The 25,997-nt window shown below is 31.4% G+C and overlaps 2 protein-coding genes across 5 annotated transcripts in view; one reads left to right on the top strand and one right to left on the bottom strand.

The window, feature by feature from the left end:
* The window catches only part of LOC106460580 (adenylyltransferase and sulfurtransferase MOCS3-like), a 26,420-nt gene extending 20,340 nt beyond the window's left edge, over window positions 1–6,080 (top strand). For 2 of the 3 annotated variants that reach the window (XM_013920300.2, XM_022387330.1), the window contains exons 12-13: window positions 2,202–2,288; window positions 2,386–2,697. In XM_013920300.2, coding sequence (XP_013775754.1) covers window positions 2,202–2,288; window positions 2,386–2,537 — 239 coding nt within the window. In that variant the 3' untranslated portion in view covers window positions 2,538–2,697. Of the gene's footprint in view, window positions 1–2,201; window positions 2,289–2,385; window positions 2,698–5,349 lie in introns of those variants that run through there. The other variant, XM_022387329.1, reaches the window with a different exon arrangement.
* Window positions 6,081–10,958: 4,878 nt separating this feature from the next.
* Window positions 10,959–25,997, bottom strand: part of LOC106460577 (protein ARV1-like) — a 23,550-nt gene continuing 8,511 nt past the window's right edge. The window contains exons 3-7 of one of the 2 annotated variants that reach the window (XM_022387328.1): window positions 24,520–24,564; window positions 21,475–21,634; window positions 20,874–20,949; window positions 17,739–17,899; window positions 10,959–11,318 (exon numbers count right to left, since the gene is read on the bottom strand). In XM_022387328.1, the coding sequence (XP_022243036.1) occupies window positions 11,218–11,318; window positions 17,739–17,899; window positions 20,874–20,949; window positions 21,475–21,634; window positions 24,520–24,564 (543 nt within the window). In that variant the 3' untranslated portion in view covers window positions 10,959–11,217. Of the gene's footprint in view, window positions 11,319–17,738; window positions 17,900–20,873; window positions 20,950–21,474; window positions 21,635–24,519; window positions 24,640–25,997 lie in introns of both variants that reach the window. The other variant, XM_022387327.1, reaches the window with a different exon arrangement.

Genomic DNA, 25,997 nt, shown 5'->3' with positions numbered 1-25,997 from the left:
CTTTACTTACGGTGCCTACTGTTTGCTTGACTCAATTATCTATCTCATCAATCTATCTATATCTCTTCCATCGTGCTTGTTCTTCTCGCCAGGCTTATATATTAAAAAAAAGGGTGCCTCGAACAAACTAGAGTTGCCAGGAAAATTCATGATCCTTCGAGAAACTCCAGCACGCATGCTCCCAGCGTTGAGTGACTTCCTCTGTCGTAACAACCCCTTGTGGTACTTGACAGTTTATTCATTTTTTAACATATTTTTGTAATACATCTCTATGCCACAAGAAAAATGTATATGGAAACACCATAACTATTACAATTAATCTCACTTTACTGATGGGTTATGGTATACAGGGGTGGGAGCACAACAAAGTGGCCAGGACTGAAATGGAGGTAAAGTACCATGCATAGCAAGGTGAAAAATGTTGGTCCTAAGCATTTCCTCTAAGAATCAAAAGGTTTTCCTGTTTTGAGTAGCTCGTATAACCTTATTTTTGCTATTTAAACTACTGTGATAACAGTCTATAAATTTGAATTTCTACATAAAAATACAAACAAAATATGTCTTTGATTATGGAACACATAGAATTGTATATGCAATGTGCACAGTAATGTCAAACACATTTAACTGTATTACGTTTGACATTTGAAATTTGTCAGATGTATTGGGATATTTGCTTTTAACAAATGTATTGGAATATCCTTTAAACTACTACATAATCCTTTGTTAACCTGTGTTTGCATTTTCCACACATACTTGGCAAGTGAAGTTAACTGATCACTCTTTTTGTCCTCTGAAACATGCCTGTAGAAATCTGTTAGATCTGTATTAATGGCATACAGGTACACTAGCAAATGCATATGTTAATAACTAGAGATCTGCTATTCCATCTTTTGTGCTTATCCTTCCTGTGGTTGACTTGCCTCCTGGGATTGTATGATTATTTTACCTTAGTTGTGCTGTAAATAATTTCTCATGGCATTCCATCTTTAGTATTGCTTTCATAGTTCAGATAGTGTTACAAACAATGCAAAAAAAAACTATGTCTAGGAACATTATTTTTCATAATCACTCTCCATACAACCTGTTTAATACATCTAAACAGGCTGTATGGAGTGTTATTATGTAGTATCTGGTCAAATGTGTATTATATCTGTGATTCAAGAATAATGACTTTAGCCACACTTTGTTACTGCAGCAAACTTACAAGTAGAGTCATGCCTAGACTAGTCATAATGACACATTCAACAAAAATACAGGTCTTGAAGAGTGGAGCACATCTTTATCAATAAGGAGTGTATCATATCTACGATTCAAGAATATCTACATGTTTATGCAGAAAAATTTTTAGTGGAGGTTTAAGTAGTCTAATTGATAGTAAAATTAACAATGAAAATGTGGGCATGCAAGACCTCAATAAGAGACTTAATAGAAATTAAAATTACTTTTGCATTATAATGACCCAATATAAAAGTATAGGCCAAAATGGCTTAACATCCCTAATATTTACTTTACTGTTTGAAACAAAATTATGATGTAATTTGTATTTTAGAATATTGTAATTAAATAGTGTTCTATAACTTTCATTCTTGTTTAATTTCATTCATCTACAATTGAACAACATAACAATTACAAACATATGGTGTTTGTCTGTAATTACTAAGAAATGAAAAAGTAAAATTCTTATCTTCTATACACCAATATGCACTACCAGAATTAAATAATGATGTAAAACTGTCTATAAATCATAAATTCCTGTATGTACCTTACATTGGAAGTTAGTGATTTCACTCAATTTTATTTAGTCAGATTTTTTTTACTTTGAGTTTTGCGCTAGGCAAAAACATAAAATTACTCAATATATGGATCTCACTGATGGTGAATGGTATAAAGATGGGTCAGTATTTGCAGTCTGATTACATCATGCTAGTTTTTCACAACTTTAGTATGTTTACAGCTAATGTCATTATATTGGGAGTTCTATTCCTGTTGAAAGTGATAATATATTTATCTTCAAAGTATTTTCAGCAGAAAAATTTAGTTTAATGTATTATAGTCACTTTAACAACATCATTTTCAAATTTATTGAAGTATAATTTATGAGTTTTACCATAGCAGTTGCTTCCTGGTTAGAATATCATCTAAGGTTGTGTATAAAGACATAGTTTGTGGTATTATATTTTGACCTTGATTTTTACCTAAAGATGTGCCATTTTCTAAAGTTGAAGACCCGATAGAAGTGGAGAAAATTAGGAATTACATACAGAAACTTGACAATAAAAACAAACAAGGTGAGTGAGAGGTAGTCTACTAAAAGTAACATTATACAATTACAATGTCTTAAGGTACACTGAGGTTAAATATTTAACTAATTCTTTTATTTAACAGTGTTTTTTATATGTCGTCGTGGAAATAACTCTCAGAGAGCTGTTCAACTACTTGAGCCTAAGCTAGCAGATCTGAACGTGATTTTACGAGACATCAGAGGAGGTATCCAAGCCTGGGCTGAGGAAGTAGACACAGCATTTCCAATATATTAAGCAAGTTATTTTTGTATTAGTATTTCAGTCTAAAATACCATCTTTACTGACTAGAAGTTTACATATGTAATTTTCAAACGCTGTAGAAGTGTTCCTTTTTTCTAGAAATTTTTGTTGACAGTATGCATCGTTATACTTGCATTAAAAATCTCATATCAAACCTTTGTGCAAGCTATGATAAATTTGAGCTACAGTCATGATGAGAATAAAAACACTATTTTGTTTAGCTTGATGCTAAACCAAACAGTGTACTTGTATCTTACTATGTGAATATATGGAAAGAATAAATAAGCTGAATAATATCACCTGAAAGAAAACTTCCGTTTAGCAATGTTTCAGGCAAACTAGATTTAACAAAAAGTATTTGCTTGAAAGTTTGTCTAGTGAAAGATTACTTGGATGATATTATTAATCACCTTCGTGTTCTTTTTTTTTTCAAGATATGAATATCAGATTCTCAATGAGTAATTCATATAAGGCCATTTATTAAACAAGAAATTGTTTTTTTAATGCATCTCAAAAGTTTATTTATTTTTTTACAGTGTAATATGCCTGATTTTTTGTAGTTTTTCAACGTGATATTATAGCTTCATTTGCCCATAATTTAGTGTTTAAGTTACTTTGTTCTTTTATTATTCACTGGAAACTTATGATTTAGCATTCAAATTGCTTTTTATCAGATATTTAGGCAAGGAAATATAGTTAACAGTTTGATCACTTTTGTGACCGAAATCCACTTTATATGAATATTTCACACTAGAACTTTAGTGCATTCCTTACATTTTTTTTCTAGTTTCTGAACTTTTGTTCTGGTTGAGTATTTGATCTCGTATGGGTTAGTTTTTCAAAAAACATTAGTTAATAGACTGTATTAACTAATGTGCTTTCTCTCAATGAATTGTGTAACTAGTACTTACTGACTATTCTCAGAGGACTGAATTTTCTATGTTTATTAGTTTTGCTCTATCAGTATTTTGTAATATCTGCCATAAGGTTCTCCTGTTGTACAGTACACGCAGGAGCAAAAATTGTATACTTTTTTCTTAATGTTCATATGCAAGTATACAATGTATTTGGATATTAACTCCCAAGACCAAAATTAAGGAGATCAAAGGCTCAAAAGTACCTTGGAGTTATATCAAAGAGAACTTGAAAGATAATGGGATTTATTTGGAATACTTCTAGTGTATGAACAACCTTGTAGACCATCTTGTTAACACTACCAACAGATGGCCCCATCTTCATCACAACCTTGTTGACTATCTTGGTTAATACTACCAACAGATGGCCCCATCTTAATCACAACCTTGTTGACTATCTTGATTAATACTACCAACAGATGGCCCCATCTTCATCACAACCTTGTTGACTATCTTGGTTAATACTACCAACAGATGGCCCCATCTTCATCACAACCTTGTTGACTATCTTGGTTAGTACTACCAACAGATGGCACTGCATTGTCAAATGGTCAGGAATTCTGTGTGAGCCAAAGGTGGTGTTGCTAGTAGTTTCACGTATATACAAATCATTCAAATAAAATGTCATTACATTTCTGTACAGTATCAAGTGCTAATGAAGAAAGAAATTAAAGATGAAATTCAGACTAATTGGCTTCACATTCAAATCAGCCTGAGTAAATTTTTGGTAAAGTGATATCAAATTTTTATGGAAATAAAAAATAATTCCATTCATGTTTGAGGATGAAGGAAAGAGCTTTGGGTATGTACAATAGTGCTGTCACACGGTGAATGTAATTTTACACCTTCACTTATTGTTATTGAGGTGAAGGTTTGTCATATATATGTGCTGGAACTTTATATTTTTATTGGTTTCTGAAGTGAGTTTTCAATTAGTGTTTCATATATCACTCTTCAGTTTACCTTAATGAAAGAGATAAATATCAAGTGAAATCATGCAACAGTAAAAAATGTATTTAAACATGGACTTAACCTCTTGCGTCATTAGGAAGGGACTAGGCACAGACATCATAGTGCCCCCTACCTAACTAGACAGTGGTGAACATCTACAACATAGTTTGATAGAAAGCATTCTGTTAATTTTTCTGTACCACACGCATACAGATACTAGAACCAAACATAGCAAAAGGATACATTAATATCTCAACAGATTTATGACAACAAAGGGTTCAAGACACGGGTACACCAAGAAGAGTTTCAACTCAAATATAAATGATAACTAGAAATTTGAAAAGTCTTAGCTCAAATATTCACCTGTCTGAGAAGTCTGCACAACACCAACTACCTGCAATAACCAAGGAATATCAGTTATCCACTTTTAGGGCTACCAAAAGTACTTGACACTAATTACCACAGATCTTGATCAAAACACACATAACAAAGGAATAAGACAATTATCAAATAAACCAATATGCATGGACTCGTATGACAAAACATTCATCTTTTATACTTAAAAACCCTAACACTGAAAACCAAAACAATAAACATCACATCGTAATCTGTCAGCAGTTTATCTGTGTGTGGCTAGAAAACTGTTATAGGAATTCTGTTTTAACATTAAAAAATTGGCAGACTCAAGGGCCTACACCTTCAGAAAATCACACAATTAGGGTTGTATTAGAACAGAATTGAAATGGGAAAAAAAATTCAACCCCATCCTCAAAAAAAAAATATATATATATCTAATGCACTGCCCAAACTTCCAAGGGCAGTCAGATCATAAGTTGGATATGTTTGAGTAGACCACATCATAATATAAAGTGTGGAAGTGTAGACCTTTACTTTCCAGGAGCATAAAGAAAGTAAGGTTTTGGAACTTTTCTGTTTTGCAGATGGTTAATGTTGATCCTCTTGTAGCAACTGCCTGAAGAAAACGTAGCTGTGTATACACTGTCCTGCAGAACTACAGCCATGTTTCTCTAATAATAATAAGGCAGCAGTTGTGGATAAGGAAGTCTTAAACAAAAAGATGCACATATTAATCAAAACTGTTACTTGAAGTGTAGCTGAAAGAAACAAAACAAATTAAGTTTGATTACTTTTTTTACAATAACTTATTTAACCCAGACCTATTTTTCATTCCACATGACCTGAAATATGTCCATATCATAAACTCTAAACATTTTAATAAACTCTTTGCCTGTATTGTGTCACAGAATTTTTGGCATGTACTAACTTTTTTTCATATAATACATCCCATGTGAATCAAGTTTTCTGGTAGGTATATGTTGTGTAGATGGCAAGACATTGTCATGTGACTATCACATATCTCCAGCGGGATAATGTGTTTTTATAGAAAATTTTGGATAAATCATGGTGCTTCTCAGACGTACACTGCTTTACTTCTGCAGCTGTATATTGCTATTTAGCCATAATAAATTTGAAAGAAAGAAAAAAAGATAGCTATGTTTTCACTTGTATAAGATGTTTCCCTCCCTAACATCTCAGAAAAGTAAAAGCAGTGAATTTCAGAGAAGCCCCCAAATTTATCTCAATTTTTGAATACTGGATGCACATAAAGTGTGTGCTGCATGTATAAGATTAATAAATTACATAACTGAAATCAACAGGTCTAAAACTGTTCTGCAAATGATTTTTGAGAGCTAATAAAACAAAAATATTTCATCACAAAAGATTCTACTGTGAAATAATAACTTGGTTTGGTGGCTTTGAAATATTTCAATAAAATTACAATAAAGAAGGGGTCTTGTACAGGGAGTGAACAATGCTCCTGCAGCAAAGGGGTTAGTCATAAAAAAAATGAAGAAATTGTAATAAAATATATTTTTTCAAACACTAAGAAAAGGTAAACTTTTATCATCTTAACTTTTTGCTCTTTTGGGTTATCTACATAATCTTAAGAAAACTCGGACTATCAGTGTATTTTTCAATGTTAATCAAAGTTAGTAGGTAACGTGTGATATTACAGCAGAAGATGTGATCTAAGATGGTATTAATCATTCCCTATTGGACCACTACATGTTGCTACAAATGAAATGTTGTAATACTTTGTTGAATGCTACTGCCAATAACACTATTTGCTCAACAACAGAACTCATCAGGTCAGCCGAACTGGGTTACAGCACACAAAATTTTAGTTGAAACACTTGTATAAAACATCTAGAATCATGTTGTATGTATCTTTGAAATACTATTTCTGTACACATTTTAATATGTAGTACAATGTGACATACTAAAGAAACACAGGGACCACCAGTAGCTTTTTTTTTAATCAAACATCACTGAGAATACAATTCTTAAAAGTACTAAGCTTCATGATGTAAGACTAAATTTAACCTATAAGCAACTCTCAGGTGTTGAATGCACATTTGCATATCAATTTCAAAAGTAAAAATAATAATGATAACTATTTTATAACATTTAGTATAACTTACAAAGAAAAATGGACAGTTCATTTAGGAGCTCTACCTGTAAACAATACACTTAAAAATGTTTTTTAGAATTTTTCTGTCCACCCCAAAGCTAAGTAAGTATCATCCCTTGAAAATGTAATCCTCAAAGTTTCTTTATCTGATTTTATTAGTACAGCCTCTTGTTCCCACACTTTGATGACCTCACCATGAGCTACTAATGAAGTTCAGCTTTGAAAATAGCTACAGGATAAGTTTAATACCATTGGATAGAGTAGGTTATTAACTATTTACATCAATTTAGAGTGAGTAAAATGGTGTGAGAAGTAACTCATGATGTTGTGAAAAAGTAATTAGATGTAGCTCCTGCAAAGAACAATGTAATTTAGTGAGATGTTTGGAAAGCTTAGGAACAAACTATTGATCTGGGAATTTTGTTTTAATAGTTTTCCTTATTCTTTTCAGTTCTGAAATTTTTGTGTTAAATTATATTTGTGTAAATGTTTTATGCCAAGACATTGGTTAGGCCAGTAAGGTTTAGCAAGTACGGTAATACTCTGATGAATGAAATCCTTATTTATTAAATATATTGTTAAGTTTATCATATTCACACTATTTACATAAATAAATGAACTTATTATTTATTGAAATGAAACTATATTTATTAGATAAAACTTACCCTAACCAAAATTAATATTGACAAAAATATTTTTACCTTGTCTAATGTGATAATATAGGTCATAGATTACTCATATATTTTTTCAGTCAAATTAACTATGTTTTTTTTATGGTTTATAGCCAGGAGCTGTGACTACCACAATAAGTAAAATAAAGTGTCAAAGGAAATATTTTACTAAACATTAATCAAGTTTAAACTGATTGTATATATAAAATGGAACTTCCTGATCAACAATAAGAAAAACTGAAGTTTTAATACAAAAGGAAATATTTTTATTGTTTTTTTCAAAACAGTCTCTTTACAGAATTTTGGAAATTTCACATAAAAATAAAATAAGAGAAAGTAAATCAAACCCAGTTGTTTATTTGTTTTTTTGAAGTGAAATTTATGGTTCATCAGTACTGCTTGGAAGAACAAAGCAAATATATAAAGCCTCATATGGTGGTGGAACATAAGTAATGTTTGATTTTGACATATAATTCTTTAGTCATGTATTTTAAGTGTTTGAATAACTTGTCTATACCATCACAATTAACTACTCATTATTCTTCAGTAGACTTACTTTTTATTTATTTGCTTTTCCAGGTAGTATTGATGAACCATGAATTTGGCAAAAACTATAGTCTGATGCAGTAGGAGTAGCAAATCAAAGAATAGATTAGCCTTCTATATCATCTTTTCTTCACTGAAATACACATTTTGATAAAAAAAAAAAGAAATTCATTATTAATACTTTCTCGTATGTGATACAACATTAATAAAATTTCTTACTAGTAATAAGATACTTACCACTGAAATTTTAAGTTTACCTATGATATGTTTATTCTGAAACTTATTTCAGGATGAAGAACGTTTTTATAATGAAATCTTGTAATGTATATTAAATTGTAAAAATATTTGTTTGGAAGCTGTTTTAGTGAAACTTTGGGCATAGTAGGTTTGAGAACTTTAATGGACTGCAACTGCCTATTGAAAGAAAAGATGACATTTCAGCTTCTATACTGACGCCTTCTTCAGGTAACTGTAAGTACTTGTGTAGTGTCAGAAGCTGGAATCAGCATAAAATTTTACACAAAACTCACTAATGGAAAGAAAGAAAAGTCAAAGACGTTATCTACATCCACAATGGCTTACACATCAGCGACCTGTAGATAATATGATGTCACAGTCCTACTGACAACACCCACTCAGCCTGAACTTTATCATATGACCGTGCTTACCTTTATAAGACACTACACAAGTACCTACAGTGACCCGAAGAAGGCCTCAGTATTGAAGCCAAAATGTCGCCTCCTTTTTTTTCATCAGGCTGTTGCACTACATTAAAATTCTCAAACCTGCTTTTATTTCTAACTTCTGATTTGTAATTCGCAGGAGTAGTAGAGGTGTAAAAACAGTGACTAATAATTGTGAACCAATTATAACTAATCCAAGATAAGTAAAATAAAAGTAAGCAGTACAGTTACCAAAACAATGGAAAAACTCAGAATAAGAAAATAAGGTAAGTTACTTTTCAGTTCCTAGTTACTTTATCCAGCGTACTATACATGAATCTTATAAATGATTTTTATCTTCTTTTTTTTTTTTGTTGTTCAGTAACAAATTACTTGAGACAGATAAAAGAACTTCTGGTAAAGAAAGGTTTAAACACATATAAAAGTAGAAATTTTCCATGCCATGTACTGTACAATCACTTCAAAACTATGTCAAGATATCTAATGCTTGTAAGAAGTGCAAAGAAATATTGAAAAGCATATAAATATGGATGTAATGCACCTATTTCCGAGTTATATGGTGTATCAAGTGTCAAAAAAGTAGCCTGGAGCAAAGTAATTATTGGTAACAAGTAATTTTCTTTTATGCCACACAGATGTATTTCTTTGTGTCAAAGGTCTCTCCAAAGACACACAGAGGATATGCAAACAGCATAAATTATAACAGTACATCAAAGCCACAACACAATACAATTAATACCCAGCAAGCCACCTAAAGTCCCAACATCCATTATGATTATGGACTCCAATATATGGAGAGAAAAAAAGACCGACAAAAAGCAGAATTCAGCTGAGGAGTAAACTTACAAGATTCTTTAATACCAATCTGTACGGAATAGTCCATCAGATCAGAGAAGATTATACAATAAAGGGAATTATACAGAAATAATAGGATATGGACCAAAAAAAGGGTAATAAAAGAAGCCATCTGTACATTCACTTAATTGATGACACAGTCAGTCTAGCATAGAAGTCAGTAAAACCTAGATACCTTTTCCCAAAACTAAATAGTAGTTGATTCAAGCTGTAATGGAGATAAAATTGTTTAAGGTGTTTTCAAAAGTTAGAATTAAATAGATGACACAAAAAATGATGGTAATGTTGATGTTTCAGTTCTAAACCTTTCTTCACAAAACTAATCTCAAAAAAGTTTGAGATTAAAGTTTTTTTTTTTAAGAAGAGTTTAGCCCTGAAATGTCTACATTACCATCATTTGTTGCGTCATATATTTAACTGTTCCCTATTTTGTACATTTAAACTACATTTATCAGTTAAATTTTTTTTTTTGCATTCTAACCCAGTTTTTTCAACAAAATATTTTACTGTAAATGAAGATACCTTATTTCAGTGAATAGCACACCACTTTCTTTAGAATACCCATGATTGAATCCTAGCTATAGGACTTCCCTATAGATGTCAGCAGGTTAACAGCAGAAATGTAAGATACAAACTACTTATTACCTAGTAATAATAAAAAAATAGTAACTAATTAACAATTAGTCTTAGGTAATCCTACTGGCTACTAACCAGGACAATGACTGATATTTGATCATCAAACTGTACTATGAGTGAATAAAAAATTTTCATATAAACTAGTGACTTTTGTATTTAATTTTTTACTTAGAGGTGGTGAAATATTCCACACAAACTACCTAGCAAAAGGTGTAAAAATATAATTAATTTTTACTAAACAATTTTAGCTTAAAGATGTTCATAAGAATTAAAATGTATTAGGTGGTGCTATCCAGTAAATACTGATATTAAATCATTTCCATCTAAACTGTTAAATATAAGGAGTTTAAAGAATGGCTTCTGTCTAAAAAACATTTAAAAATTACTTAATATTGAATCACTTAATATTCCAAACTTATATTATTACATGTGGGTATCTATCTGAAATGAATTCATAAAATATGTTAAAGAATTGTCTTGTATACTGTGTATAACTTTAGTGCATATAAAATATTTCAAATGGAAAATATAAAAAACTATATATAGAGATTAATCAATGTTGACAGTTTATTAAACAGCAAGAGATCCATGATTAACTTAATCATACTCTTCGAATACAGAAAGATTGTAACATTTTATTAAAATAAGAGAGACAACAACTTCATTTCACTATTTTTTTATTCACATTCAATTAATATTTCTATTTGAACAGCACAGTTTCTAGGAACAACTTGTCTCCAAGATGCTGAAACAATCTCTATTTTCAAAAATTATGTTTAATGATATTACTAGTTAATCTTATAGTACTGTTACATTTCCAAGCAATAATTACTGTAAGTACAAGTTTGATATCATAAAATTTTTTTTTTTAGATATCTACGTTACAGATTGAAGTTGTTTCATGGTAATATGCTACATTTTAACCTAGAATTCCATCATGTTGAGAAGAACCTCCACTCTGGTTTGTACAGCATATGTAAAAAGCACTTGAAATGTTGACAAGCATGTGGAAGAGCTAAGAATCACTGAGAAAAATATATATATTTGGATTTATTAAAAAGAAATATAACATAAACTTAATTTTTTTTCTGAAATTTCAATTTCTTTTAGTTTTATACTTTTGCCCTTTCTAATCTTCCAGAAACATGAACATTTTAATTTTTTACATTATTGTTTACATACCAATTATCATAATACTTCATATGTGGTAATGAGAAGTAATTCCAATATACATTTTTTGTGAAAGAATACTAATATTTCGGCACTAACTTTAGTACAACTTAAAAACATTTACTGAACCAATTAATAACTTACTATACGCAACTTGTGTGTAAAAATAGTACTGACATTTGAGTAAAAAGTATTATATCCTATGAACACTAATTTAAAAAAAAATTGGCACAGATGAAGAAATAAAAATTAAATTATATTTCAAACTTTCATATTTTTAGGAATAGAAATAATGTCCTTATCCAGAAAATATGTACTGAAGGTTTGTAAATGTGCTGTCCAAAAGATGTATCTAAAGGTGAAAATATAATATTTACAACCATTTTCCTTTCCTGAAGATGTATTTCAGGTAGATACTTGCCTGTCTGTACCATTAAGAGGTATTACCTCGAGTGCAACTGCCCTGGAATTTCGAGCCTTGAACAAACTCCCACCCCTACACGTGTCTTCATGTATTGTGCAAACCTATGATATAATCTTAATAATGCTGTGTCACCCACAAATAGGAGAGTGATACTATTTGCACATGCAAAACTCCCCATGAGCACTAGCACATGATCACAGTTTCATTCTTACCAAGGCAAATAAAATGCACCAGAAGTGGGGAGGAAGGATGGAAAGGTGGTGAAGGGACATATCTATCTGCAATATATCTTCAAGTAAGGAAGATATCAACTTCAGAAACTACTTTCCTCTCTGCACCAATAAGAGCTAGAATCCCATGCTGAAGATTGAAGGGGGGCCAGTGCAGACCAATTACAAAGATAAGTTTCTTTCTGAAATAGCAACAAACAGAGAAAGTCCATGGGATGCGACTTTCACAAAACTAGGTGTTGCCTAATGTACCAACATCCAGTGGGAGACCATATCTTCCTCAAGCAGGGAATACTCTTCACCTAATTTGTTGGTAATATTCATATTACAGAGAGAGTAGCACAATATACATCGGGAAAATCAAGTGCTGATTGCAACATGTCACCAAGGTGGGCAAAACTTTAAGGGTCTGCAGTGTGGATAGGGCTTTAGGCCATTCTGTCTTGGTGAAATACTTGCTAGAGATAGATACTGTAACGATAGGTGAGGGAAGGAGGAGCTCACATCTGTGTTCTGAGGTAAATCCAAGTCCTTTTTGGTTGGACATATCCACTGAGAACTGCTTGGGAGATACAGTAAAGGTGGGTCCATATAGACATCCATAGCAGCTTGGAACTGAGAGAGTAAGAGTCCTCCTATGCTCCACTAGAGCAATGGGAAGGGGAGATATACCAGTGTGCATGGACCACTGTCATCAGACACAATCATTTGGAATTGGATTCCCAACGAGAGAGAGTGTAATGGCAGAGATACACCTGTTGTTCTAAAAGATGTAGAAATGGCCATGTCAGTTATATAAAAATACTGCCACAGCAGTCTTGCAAAAATCTCCATCGCATTGGTGGGAACTGAGCAGGAACAGATGGGTTTAATGCTTTCTGTTCTCTCCCACTCAATAAAGATTTCGGTTAAATATTCCCTGTGAGGCAATACCAGCCACTCAGTGGGATTTGATAACACCAAGTATAAGGAATTGAGTGTTTATTTTCTCTTCTTACAATCAATCTGGTTTGCCTTGCCTCTTTTTTGTATTATCTCAGTTTTTTGTGTTATGATAATTGTGTAACGTGTTAGAATGTGCACAGAAATAATGGCACATAGTTAGAAAGCCAGGAAAATTTTGAGAGGTAAGTGAATTTATCTACTTTTTGCAAATTATTAGTCTATATTCTTTGGTGCATTATTTAATTAAATAAAAATTATTAAATGCATTACTATCTATAGTATAAAAAATTAGGGTCAACTCTCTTCGAAACCCAACAGCAAGAAAAAAGTAGATTGGTTAAGTATTTTATTTCTTGTTTATTCTTTATGTATAATTATAAAAGTAACTACAATTTAAATTAGGGATCCTTTTAGGTTTATTAAGATTAGATTAGGTAAAATAAATAATAATATTATAATAAAAATGTTTCATGTAGCACACACATGAGCATCTCGTGAGCTGCACGTTCCCCGAGTGATTTACAACTTATAATGGCGTGGATAGTAATTATACACGGTTCAAAGGGCAATAAAATGGAATTGTAAATAGATGTATACTGTTACAAACTTAGAGTTACTTTGGAGAATGAATGTAGTTTCATGTTACAATTTGAAGTCATTCTAGAAAGAAAAAAGGTAATTTAGGTTTATTTTGATTTTTTTCTTGGTGGTTACAAGGTCGGTTGAATTGACCGATCCTGTTTTGAGATAGGGTAGAGAAAATAACAGGTTATCTTAGGACATGAAAAGAGCTTTATATGTAATTGTATGAAACACAAAATGTGAAACTGCAAGCTTGCAAGTATCTTTACATGGACCCAACAAATCTCATGCCAAATTTGGTGATGATCCATCAACAGGGGGCAAAATAGTGGTAAAAAATGCAAAAACTCCCATAAAAACTACAAAAACTGAAAAATCTGTATGTATCTTCCCATGGACTCAATGAACCTCCATCCAAAGGAGACGAGTTAGTGGTAAAAACTGCAACATGCAGAACTGAAAATTTTTATGGATCTCCACATGGACCTGATGAAACTCCATACCAAATTTGGTAAAGATGCATCCACACCCTGCAAAGTATTTATGTGGACAGACAACAGACAGTACTATTATATTTATAAAGATGTATACAAATAAACTTCGCATCAAAATGTAGTAAGTCAAATTTTAATATTATATGTTTTAAGTTCTTAATTGTATCAGGAAATATTTCTAAAAAATCCTAAATCTCCCCTAATATGAGAATTGTGACATTTGTTTTCTAGGTCTTCCCCCTCCTCTAATTTACTTACCACTCCTCTCTGAAGTACAGAATTTAATGTAACTTACTCATTATAATATAGCTATTACCAAGAAATATTTTGATAGCCTTCAATTTTATTTGTTTATGCAGTCATAAACAAGAAAATGGGAACCACTTGCCACGCCCATCTGTCACATTTTCTCTTTCACAAATTACCAATAGTTCTCTCTGATGTTTTATACTATATTATTTATAACGAATAGAAAAATAAAGTTTTACTCTATCAAATGATGTATTATATTACATTGTTTTCAGTATAGAGTATTGTCTACTCCTTTAGTTTCAAAGTTTCTCTCACAGTGTTTGTTTCAAGAAGCTTAAATAATTATTCTAAAGCTCTTATGCCAAAATAGAAAGCCGGTTAAATTATCATAGTTATAAGACATTGTTTGCCTTACGTATGTTATTTTTCTATGTTCTTAGTTGCATTATTTAAGTAAACAAGAGGGAATCCTCAATAGTCATGGCACTTGAAATTCTTTTAGGCAGGACAGGATTAAAGTAAATTAATCTATGAAATATTTTTTTCCGTTATATTAGCATTATTTTTATGCACCAGCAATACCAAGTATAGGGTGCTCGTTTACTGGATTTAATTTTATTACTCATCAGGACCTCTACCAGCCTATCCTGAAATTGAAATTCTTTTAGGCAGGATTAGTGTAAATTAATCTATGAGACCTTGGGTGTGGTCAAATACATCAACTGAAAGTGTTTGACCTCCTGAGTCTGAAACTGTGATTAGATCTCAAATCAGTCAAGAGATGACAGAGCTATGAGATAAAAGTTTGTACTTGAAAAAGAAAAAAAACAAAGCAGAGCCATTTTATGAGCCACAGTTAATAAAAAGTATTTAGAGTATTAGTATAAGAAAAGTAGGCTTAAATTTCATCAGTAACTGACAAGAAATATACGAGGTCAAAGGTAAATACTACATATCTTGTTTTTCATCTAAATTCTTTATTTATTGTAATAAAAGTTACAAATATAAAAATTAGAGAATTATTAGATTGGATAAGGTTATATTAGGTAAGTTAATGAAAAATGATAAAAATTCTTCATGAGGTATGTTTATGAGTAATTCTTGCTTAATGTCATTCGGTATGGTAACAGGAACTACATGTTTGGCGAGTAATCTACAATTTGTGTGGTGGGATTATTAACTAGACAAGGTTCAAAGGGCAATAAAACAAATTACAGATAAACAGATGCATACTGTTACAAGCCTTAAACTATTTAGGATAAACAAGTGCAGTAGGTTCCTGTTACAATCTGAATTCATTCTAGAAAAAAAAAGGGTAATTTGGATTTATGTCATATTTTTAGGTGGTTACAAGGTCAGTCAAATCGACCGAGTCTGTTTAGAGTTAGAGTGGAGAAAATAACAGAAAAAATATAGTTTTACTGAACAAAAATTACATTTACTTTAAAGGTTTTAGAGGTTATGCAAATGAAATTTGAAATTTTTCAGATGAAGCAAAGTATTTTTAATCATGAAAATCACTCTGCACTCAGAGCAGTCAACACTTTGACTCCATATATTCGTGGACAAATCTTTAGTGAAGATGATTAATTCAAAATCTGCAGTAGGGGAGATGATGAACAGAAGTGGGGTTAGTCTGACATGACATCTGAGGAAAGTCAAGACATTCATGGTCTAATGATCCAGGAAACAATGGAAGATTGCTGGTGGGCAACATCAACCTGGAATTCCAAGGAGTTGAGAACACTCCCCAAGACTTAGCCTGTAAGAAAAGACGCAAGATGAAGTCATGAAGAAACGAAGAAAGTAGGTACAAATCCTAAAGGAAAGGATCCAGATTGAGGAGATTCCAAAAATAAAGAAACCAGGTCAAAATAGACAGAAGCCAAAGTGGCAAAATGAGGTCATGATGAAGAGCAGAGATATAGCAAAGGAGTAAGGTAAAGAAAAAACAAAGATGAGCACAATTTTAGAAAGAAAAAGACAAGAAAAAAAAGAGGAGCACCCCAAACAAAGAGAACAGACATAAGAAATTGGGTTTCAAGAAATATAAAAGGACCATGATCTGAGGTCACAGCAAAAAAGTCACAAAGATGAGAAGAACAAGAAAGATGGAGAAAAATGTAGAGTTTGGGACAGAAGGAGATTCAAGTAAAACAACCCAGGAGTCATTATGATATACAAGCAAAAAAGAATAACATGTAGCTGATTTATAAGCATAGGAAATATCTGTTCGTTATCAGGGAAAGAGGAGGCAGAAGCAAAGGGTGAAGGTGGAAGAGCTGGATAAAATCGTCCACAGGAGAAGCAGGTTCCACAGAAGACAATGAAACAATGATAAGGGGCCTAAACTGGAGAAGTAGTAAGCCAAAAAAAAGGAACTAGCCACTTGATGCATGATAGTGGCAAATAAGGTACGAAATACTTCAGCAGATAATCTGTTGTTACACCATGGTTCATCACAACTCTATAAGATGGTGATAATGTAAGTTATCCATGACGTTGATAGTACAACACCAAGGATTGAAATTCGAAAGTTGCCATACGCAAGTGTGTGCTATACTAAGTGAGCTGAAGGAATAACAACTAAATGTCAGCTCCATGAACAGATAAGGTGCCTCCACCATTGATTCAGTAGGATAAAATACCAGAAATGGAATATGTGGGCTTCAAGATTTTTTTTTTTGCATACATTGTTGAAAGGAACAAAAATTATAACTTTGGTGACTAGAAAATATGAAGTTTCAATCAGGTGGATGGAACAAAAGTAATGTAGCACTAAAGAAGAAATGACATTTGATCAAGGCAATTGGAAACTCAAAAAGCACAGGAAAAACCATGTCTGAACACAGACAGTGCTAAAGAAAGAAAGAGGTTGTGTCACCCTCCTGTTGGTTGAGGGCTATAGCATCATGATGATCACATCATAGGTTGGTGCAATACATGTGGACACAGGTAGGATTGGAGTTTGTTCATGACTTGTGCACGTGCAGGAAATTCCATGACAGTTGCATGCAAGATAAGAGATCTTAATGATGCAGAAAGATAAATAGCATTTCTGAATTCTAATTTTTACCTATGATTTAGGCAAGTTATTCATATTTAATGAATTGAAATGGCTATGTTCATTTCTTTCATAATAAATTTCTGTTACTGTTTGGTTACTTATCTAAATGTTAACTTCTGAAATTTAGTGACAACTTTGGATGAAATCTGATAAAACCAAATTCAAAAACTGACTTGTTATTAAAATACTGCATGTAATATAAAACAATCTTTCAGGATGCTGTTAATATATGTTAAAAAAAACAAGGCATAAGAAGTGAACATTCATCGTTATATTCTCACCTTTTACAGCTTGAATGTGGGATACAAGAACAAATACGGTGATTAAAATGTCAGTGACTTGACCAATTTCACTGCCTTGTCTCCACAAAATAGATGGTATAAAGAAGATTTTTCCAAAGCTTGTTAAAATTAGGCTAATAAAAAGTTTCTTCCATGGAAAACTAACAAAAAGAATGCTAAAATTAATACATAAAAATTATTTTACATGTTCTCCAATCCACAGTTGAGATTATACAAAAAAAAAGTCATACAAATTACATATACATTGGTGAAATATATGCATCTAACATAAAGACAGAATTTTTGTTAAAATTAATTTTATAAATTTAGTTTCAATTTGTTCTCACTTGGAAAACACTCTGTATGCCTATTAGAAAACAAATAAAAGAATAGGTATAAGATGGGTTAACTAATTTTACTAACCAAAATAGCTTGAATTTAAAGTTTCTAAATATATGTGGTAGTATCTAGAACCATTCTGTACATTTACTTAACCAAAGCTTAAAAAAGTTAACTGCCATTATGATCTAAATGATATATTTGAAAATAAGAAAGATGGTATCAATCTAACTAGATATCCAGTAGATACTAGGAATAATTTCAGATTTCAAAGTAGCTAAATCAAAAGATACAGATCTTATCCATCAAGTTAAAACTGTTTTAAACAGTTTTATACTTTGAAACAATTAGAATAGTACTTTTTTTAACCCCCCCCCCAAATGGTTATTAAGTTTGTTCACATGTGGTAAAGAATATTCTACTGCATAAAAAATAAGACTCCTGTACCTGTTAAACTATAAACATTTTCATTAAATAAAGAAAGAGGTCTCCCATGAAATCTATAGGTGATTAGCAATCAGTAGCACATTAACAAATTAGTAATTAGTTAATAAATAAGCAGAAATACTGAAGTACATAGATTCAGACTAGCTTATTCAAAATATATTTATGTTGTCAACTATGGTTTCAAAAAAGCTTTGTTATTTACAACCACTTCTCTATGTCTTCTATTTCTTTAACTTATTGAATTACATTTAATTATCAAAGAATCAAGTTTCAGTAAGAAATACAATATTTTTTAATAACCATTTATTTATATATATGTAATAATACAAAAATTATTATTACATTTTCTCCCAAAAGTTTCTTTTAAGATAAAACTTTAGTTAGTTAATTGAACAACTTAAGACTTTTATACGCATTCTTTATTCACTCACAATTAAAAGCTTAAGTGTGAAAAGTAACTATAAAGTTACATAATATCCAAAACCTTTTCCATTATATCTCAAATGAACAGTACTATATTTTCAATATTTTAATTTAGTTAGTTGCTAAAAGGAGCTGTTAAAATGATGATAATGCTAGATTTAGAAAGTTTATAAAAGTAGTCCTGGAATAGCCAGAATTTTTGTGACTGTTAATAATCTAGAATCAAAGATATATTGTAAATATGAGAATCAATGAGTCGTTTTTCAATTCGTTCAGTGATTGAGAAGTTAGTGAAGTATTCAAATCAGTGTTAGTTATCATGTATATTTAATTACTTTATCAAACAGCTGTGAAGTTGGACAGATAAATATATTTGTATGTTAGTCATAATATCATTTGCGAGTAGATTTCTGTTGAAATGTGAAAATGCTATTTGTGAACTAACACCTACAACTGTGTACTTTAGCAAATGTTAAGGAACAAATAAACTAATTTGTTTCGTTGCACAGAATGAACTTCTCAGTAATTTTAACCAAGTAAGTTTAAAGAATCCACTGAATGACAAATGATAGAACAAGTTACATCAATACTTTATTCAGACTTGTGCTATTCCTTTAATGTGTTGTTATGTAAACATGGTTACTAATGATACGAAAAATACTACAATGCACTGTCATAGTGGAATCAAAGAACTCACAGAGCCACTGCAAAGTTAAAAATAAGTTTATAATATTAAAGGTACTATCAAATGATATAAACAAAATTTTTATTGTTATTGTCTATTTTTGTCTTCACAGTATTATATATAATTTGTTGAAATAGCTTTTACTATGAAGTGTCTACATACTGAATTTTAATTTTATCCACAGCAATTTCATATCACTTTGCCATTTTGTCAGTAGTATATTTAATTATGACTAAAATGACAATTTAAATATTATTTTTTATAAATTATCAAATGATGAATAAACCTGTCATTCTTTAATAAAATGACATACAACATGTTTCAAATTCCTACTTGACCCCTTCCTTGGTAATGAATAACATTAAAAGCTGCAAAAATCACACACATATCAGAGATTAGTTGGTATGAAAGTGACTGATTATGGATTAATCCATTGCCAATAATAATTAAGTTTTTTTTTTTGTAGTATTACCCAATCCCTTCATCAACAGTTATCAACAAACTGTTTCTGCTAAGTGATGTTTTAGTGTAAGAATTTGTTCTGTCCTTGTTTGAATCTGTGTGACATGCTCCATCATAAGTTGCTATAACCATTAAAAGCTCTCATGTGACAATAATGTCTAGGACTGAGATAATGTAGTTTGTAAACATAATTATTTTTAAAATGTACCTTTAGGTGCAATATGTCCTAGCACTTTCTTTGCATAAGCATATTTGTTAATATGACCTACTGCTATTAATTGTGCAATTTATAGGAAGTTGATGTCAGAAACAATAACCTGAAACAAGATATCATAATGGTTATTTTGTTCTATTAATTCTTTTTTCTTTCTGTCCTACATAGACCTTTTCATGAACCAAAGACAATCTTTCACACCCCCATATTCACATTAGTATATAAAAGTGGCACAGACATGAACCGGTACATAACCAAATTTTCAAACAAGGCAACATTACTTTCATTTAATTGAACATACTATCATTTCTTTTTAAAAAAAATGCAATATCGAAACTTGATATTTATCATCACAGACCCCGTTTAAAAGGCTCATGGATTCCAAGGAATTCATAGACAACAGTTTGAGAGCCACAGATGTAGAAGGTATAATCCAAACTAACTAGTCAGCACATCCTTACAACTAATGCATAACTGTACAAGATATAATACATTTTATATGGATATGACACACAGTGACACTGTAATACAAGACTTAACTAGCAAGTTAAAAATCAGAACTAACCTTTCTCTTTTAGCATTAAAAATGATGTCCATCACATAACCTACAACAGCCAAAAGTAAGAAGTGAACAGCATTTCCTATGAGATAGAAAAACCTGCTTATTTATCTATCTATATATACATACTTATTGGTACATATATTAACTGTGAACATAGCTGAATTTAAAATAAAACTCTACTCAGTATTAATTTGTCCATATTCACACTTTCAAATCTTTAAAGTATGTCTTCAAAATTATTTAATTTATATTTCCAATGACATAATTTTTGTATTGATTGACATATGGACAAAAAAAAATGATACTTGAAGATGACAAATTCTTTGTGTAACAACTTTCCTCTTAATTCAATTTTAGTTTAAAAGTATAATGATTACAAAAAAATATCACAGATTAAGTAGGGTAATTATAGAAAAGATTGTGTTTTTATAACATTTAAGAATTACATTAAATGACAAGTAAGCACAAGTTTATTTTAAGAACATATACTAAGACTGTCATATCACATAATTAAATTTCAACAATGTTCATCAAGAAGTGTTTGTAAAGTGATCACAATCACTTACATCAACCTGAAGTTTAAGTTGGTTTCATGTGCACATACCTAATAAAGCTTTAAGACACATGAGATAGAATCCCCACTCCAGCTCCAGATATACAAGCTCTTCTCTAACTGTACCTACATGAGGCTTAGATTCTTTCTCCATGACCCACATTCTGTAGGCATCACACAGAAGGAATATTGTAGCCAACTTCCATAATGACTGCACTGAAAAACATTACATTTACTTATCCTTATAAAAACAAAACACTAACCTACTGAAAAACATGTATCCTAGCTTCTTTAAGATTTGGATACTGATTCTAAAAGTTTTGTAAATATTTCTAAATATCTAATAGTTTCAAGGGTTTCTTTGCAAGTTCATCAATAATCAAAACAAAAAACACATGACAATTACAATTTACAGTTTCCAAGCCAGACAATAAGTGACCGAGTTATGGATAGCCACATCATTAGCAGAAACCCCATAGTTAATTACAGTACTTCTTGTTATGTAACCAAAGGATTCACTATGTCAGCCTTTTTCTTTCTTCTTCACTGGTCACTGTATCTGTTTTTCAAGCCAAAACCATTGATCATGACTACTCTTCAGTATATCATCATCAATCATCATTATTATTCCCACAATTAGCTGCATGTGCAAGGTTCTGAGATATTAAGCTTGTAACCTGTGCAGCCATTGCATATGTGATCAGAATGGATTCTTTAACAGCCCTTGTTAAGGCAAATCAATGTATCAAGCCAATAGATGTTGTGGTGGCACTCAAAAATAGATTTGTTGTTAAAAAGGATAGTGGTAATAGTAAAAGTAGCCTTCCACTATATCAAATGGTCTCCAACCTCAAACAAACAATGAAGAAAGGTCGTCAAATTTGAGTTGAGAATCAACAAAGAGAAAATCAATTTATGTGTGTGATCATTGCTGGTAAAGTGGTGCAGCCACTCTGAAACCCTGTTTCTTTGACTGCTTATAACTCTTGACTGAAATAAGTTACCATGATATGGATTGAATATTTGAATAGAGTAGGTTCTGGACTTTCCAACAGTTTATGCAACATCTCCAAGAAACAATTGCCAGAATTTCTTGTTTCCTTACCTTGCCACCCATATACATTACTTTGCTGCTGGTTGAAAGAGATTCTGTGATAAGGCTACAGCCCAAAATACAAGTTATTGATTTATGATTCAGTTTCAAAGGGTTCTATGCAAATTTACCACCACTATAAGTACTTAAAGATAATTCTTCATTTAGGCAGTGGTGCATAACATTGTTTTCTAGATAAAGAAAACTTAGAAGAGAACTTTTAGTTTTACTTTTAACTTGTATCATGATGTTTTTTTTGTTTATTGTTTTTTTCAAGTATTTAGCTATTTTCATTTGACTGGATTTTCCCAAAAATTATATGTATTTCTACGGGCCTTTTTTTTTATTATTCACATCAACAATATTGATAAGGGAATAATTAGTAAATTAGTAAAGTTTTCTGATAAAATTAACCCTTAAATACATATGTCTGTATTGGGGATGTTGAAGCACTACAGAATGAGTTGGGTCTATTGGTAAGTTGGATAGATACTTGGCCAATGACTTTTAATTATAGTAAGTATAAAGATGGTGGCATAGAACATTGAAACATGTAGTCTTTTTAAGGCTGGATCATATTCTTAATAAGTTATTTATTGTGCAATTATTTTATGTTGCACTCTTTTTAATTTTAAAAATCAAGTACTTTCAAGAATCTTGTAAAGAAAACAAGTGTCAAATTTCAAGAGCTTTTAAAGCATTGGGTTTGCTATTTTAAAATTCACAGACTTTTTAAGGTTTTCATGGATGTGTGCAAACCCTGAATTTAGTACATGTTTATATTCCCCTACTGATGATGCAATAGATATATACTGTTCCTTTGATGTTATTCATAGAAAGGTTCTTTTTTTATTACACAATCTTCTTTTATTTTACATTTGTTAATGTAAGGTTTCACAACAGAATTTTTACAATCTTTTTCAATGTGATGCTTTATATCATTAAAATGTAGATAAACATAAACATATCTATATTATCTATTCTTGAACTCAAATTATGCCTAATAACCCCTATGTAAAGACTGTTATAATTCATAAATTCTATACTATAAACAGTATCTTTTTCAATTCCAGCTGGTTTAATTCTTTTATTAAAACGTAACTCAACTTTTTTCTTTTTCTTGCTGTATGTTTTAACTTTGAAGAAAAGGATGTTGGCAGAGTGGTAGCTAATTCACTCATTCCACTGAGACAGAGTTCCTTTGTTAGTAATAAAGCTAACAGAATTTTAAGGTGTAGTTATAGACATAGTAAATACAAGTAAAAATAGAAATTATCTCTAGTTAGGGGTCACTAGCTTGGAATACTATGTAAAATTTTAATTTTATCTAAGAAAGGATACTAACTCATTGAAAAGTTTTGGAACAGGGCTACTAGGATGATCTGAGGACAAACGGATTGTTTTATGGATATAGGTTAAGAAAACAAAATTAAGTGACGATCTTATTGAAGTTCACAAGATTATCCAAGGAACTGATGTGATAAGGCCTCTAAATTCTTTGTGCTGTATTCTGAAGACAATAAGATCAGATAGCACAAGTTTAAGATTTGTTAAAAACAGGCTAGGCTCCAATTAAGATAGTTTTATTTTTCTAACAGAGTGATTTAGTTATGAAATGAGTTGCCATTGGCAGTAGGAAAGGCTAACATGTTATGGGAGTTTGAGAGGGAAGATTGAAAAAAATAAAGCATGGGTTTTAAGTCTTTTTTTACTTTTCTTCAGGAGTGGGTGTGCAAACACAGCCTTGAGTAACCAAATGGTCCCTTGTTGTATATATTATACTTGCATGCCTCAAGTAACATTTTTACACATGTGAGTGAAGCTTATGATACTGCACTGAAGAAACATGTATTTTTATTAATTCTTTTTTTTTAATTTGCAGTTTAACAAAAAAAAAAGATATTAGCTTCTGAAATTATAGTTCCATTGAAAAAATGTCACAGTTGAGGCCAACTTTTGTATCTTAAACTAAATAAAAGGATTACATTAAAAAAAGGACTTGCCTGTATTTGCGTGTTATACAAAATGTGTCGGTATGCTTCTGTTTTCTGTAAAAGAGCATCAATGAATATGACAGTAATTTCAACTTCAATGTATTCATCTACAACCTTGCCACAGTAGCTCTGAAAAACACAAAAATCTATTAAAAGTTTATATAAAATGCATAAGGAAAAACTGTTAAGTCTGAGATAACTAAACATATGGCCTATCAACATCTGACTATGAATTAAAGATCATTTTAATAGTTAGTAGATCTATACCCTCAAGTTTTGCATTAATGAGATATTCCTTTCATCCATCCTTACAGAAATCTTCACCTATAATAATATTATACAGAGCACTTTGTAATTAATATATACCAAATATACGTTTATCTACCTCTCTCTCTCTGAAAAATAGGAATTAGTTATTATTTTCCTATACTGAAAATATATTTTAATAGGTCCTTACCTCCCTCTTGTTCAGTGCTGCCCTTTATATGCAAACATTTTTTTTCACATGCCACAGGCCTTGAATTATCGCCATCAATGTGGTTCAACTGCATATCCCATGCAAATCATCATGCAACAACCTTCCACCATTAGGAATGCAACACACCCTCCTGATGCATGTGACTCCCTCTATTTGATTCTACTGAATTATCACTTTGAGACAGAAAAGAAAGCACTGGTTTGCAGTGGGGAGAAAGGGTGGGAAGTTTGAGAGGAGATAAGTACCTATCAGAAATATATTTTCAGTATAGGAAAATAACAACTTCTGATATAGTACATTACCTCCACTCACATGTATAGCTAGAATCTCACATTAAATAGACAGAAGGACTGGTGCGAGGGACAGAAATAAGTATTCTTTGAAAGCATCTGAAAAACACCCATGAAGTGTGATCCCCATTGGGACAGGAGCACATGTGGGTGACTGCACTACTTCTGTACCAGGTATACTCTAGCGCCCAGTGTGAAAATAGATGTCACATACACGGGCTGAAAGAGGAAGGAGTACAACCAAAAAAGGGTGAGAAAACTGGTTGAGTTGGAATCTGAACCACAGTATACTGGAAGCTCAATCCTGTAGAAGAACCATCTACAGAGAGAAATGTGGGGAAAGGTAAAATGGATGTGCTTCAAGGTGTAGAGTGGCTAGGGCATGACCAAACGGTTTCAGGAAATGAATTTCCAATGGTAGGAGGAGGGTCCAGATCAAATTAACCCTTTCCAGATGGATCATGGTTGAAAGGCCATGTCATCGTGTTTGTTGACTTGCATTCAAAATTTTATTGAACTACTATTTCATGAATTTATGTCAATAAGTTTGGTTTAGTATTATACCTTACTCAATTTTTTAATTTAAAAGTAAATATTAAAAAAACGCTACTAAACATCGATTTTTGTGTGTCATGTGGTATGTTGAATGCAGCACTGGTTCAAATTAGATGTTAGCAAAATACTCAAATTACCGATATTGACAAGCTAGAATATAAAAT

Source organism: Limulus polyphemus, unplaced genomic scaffold (assembly GCF_000517525.1).
Source record: "Limulus polyphemus unplaced genomic scaffold, Limulus_polyphemus-2.1.2 Scaffold799, whole genome shotgun sequence".
NCBI classification, from domain to species: Eukaryota; Metazoa; Arthropoda; class Merostomata; order Xiphosura; family Limulidae; genus Limulus; species Limulus polyphemus.
This window is presented reverse-complemented; position numbering and strand designations above follow the sequence as displayed.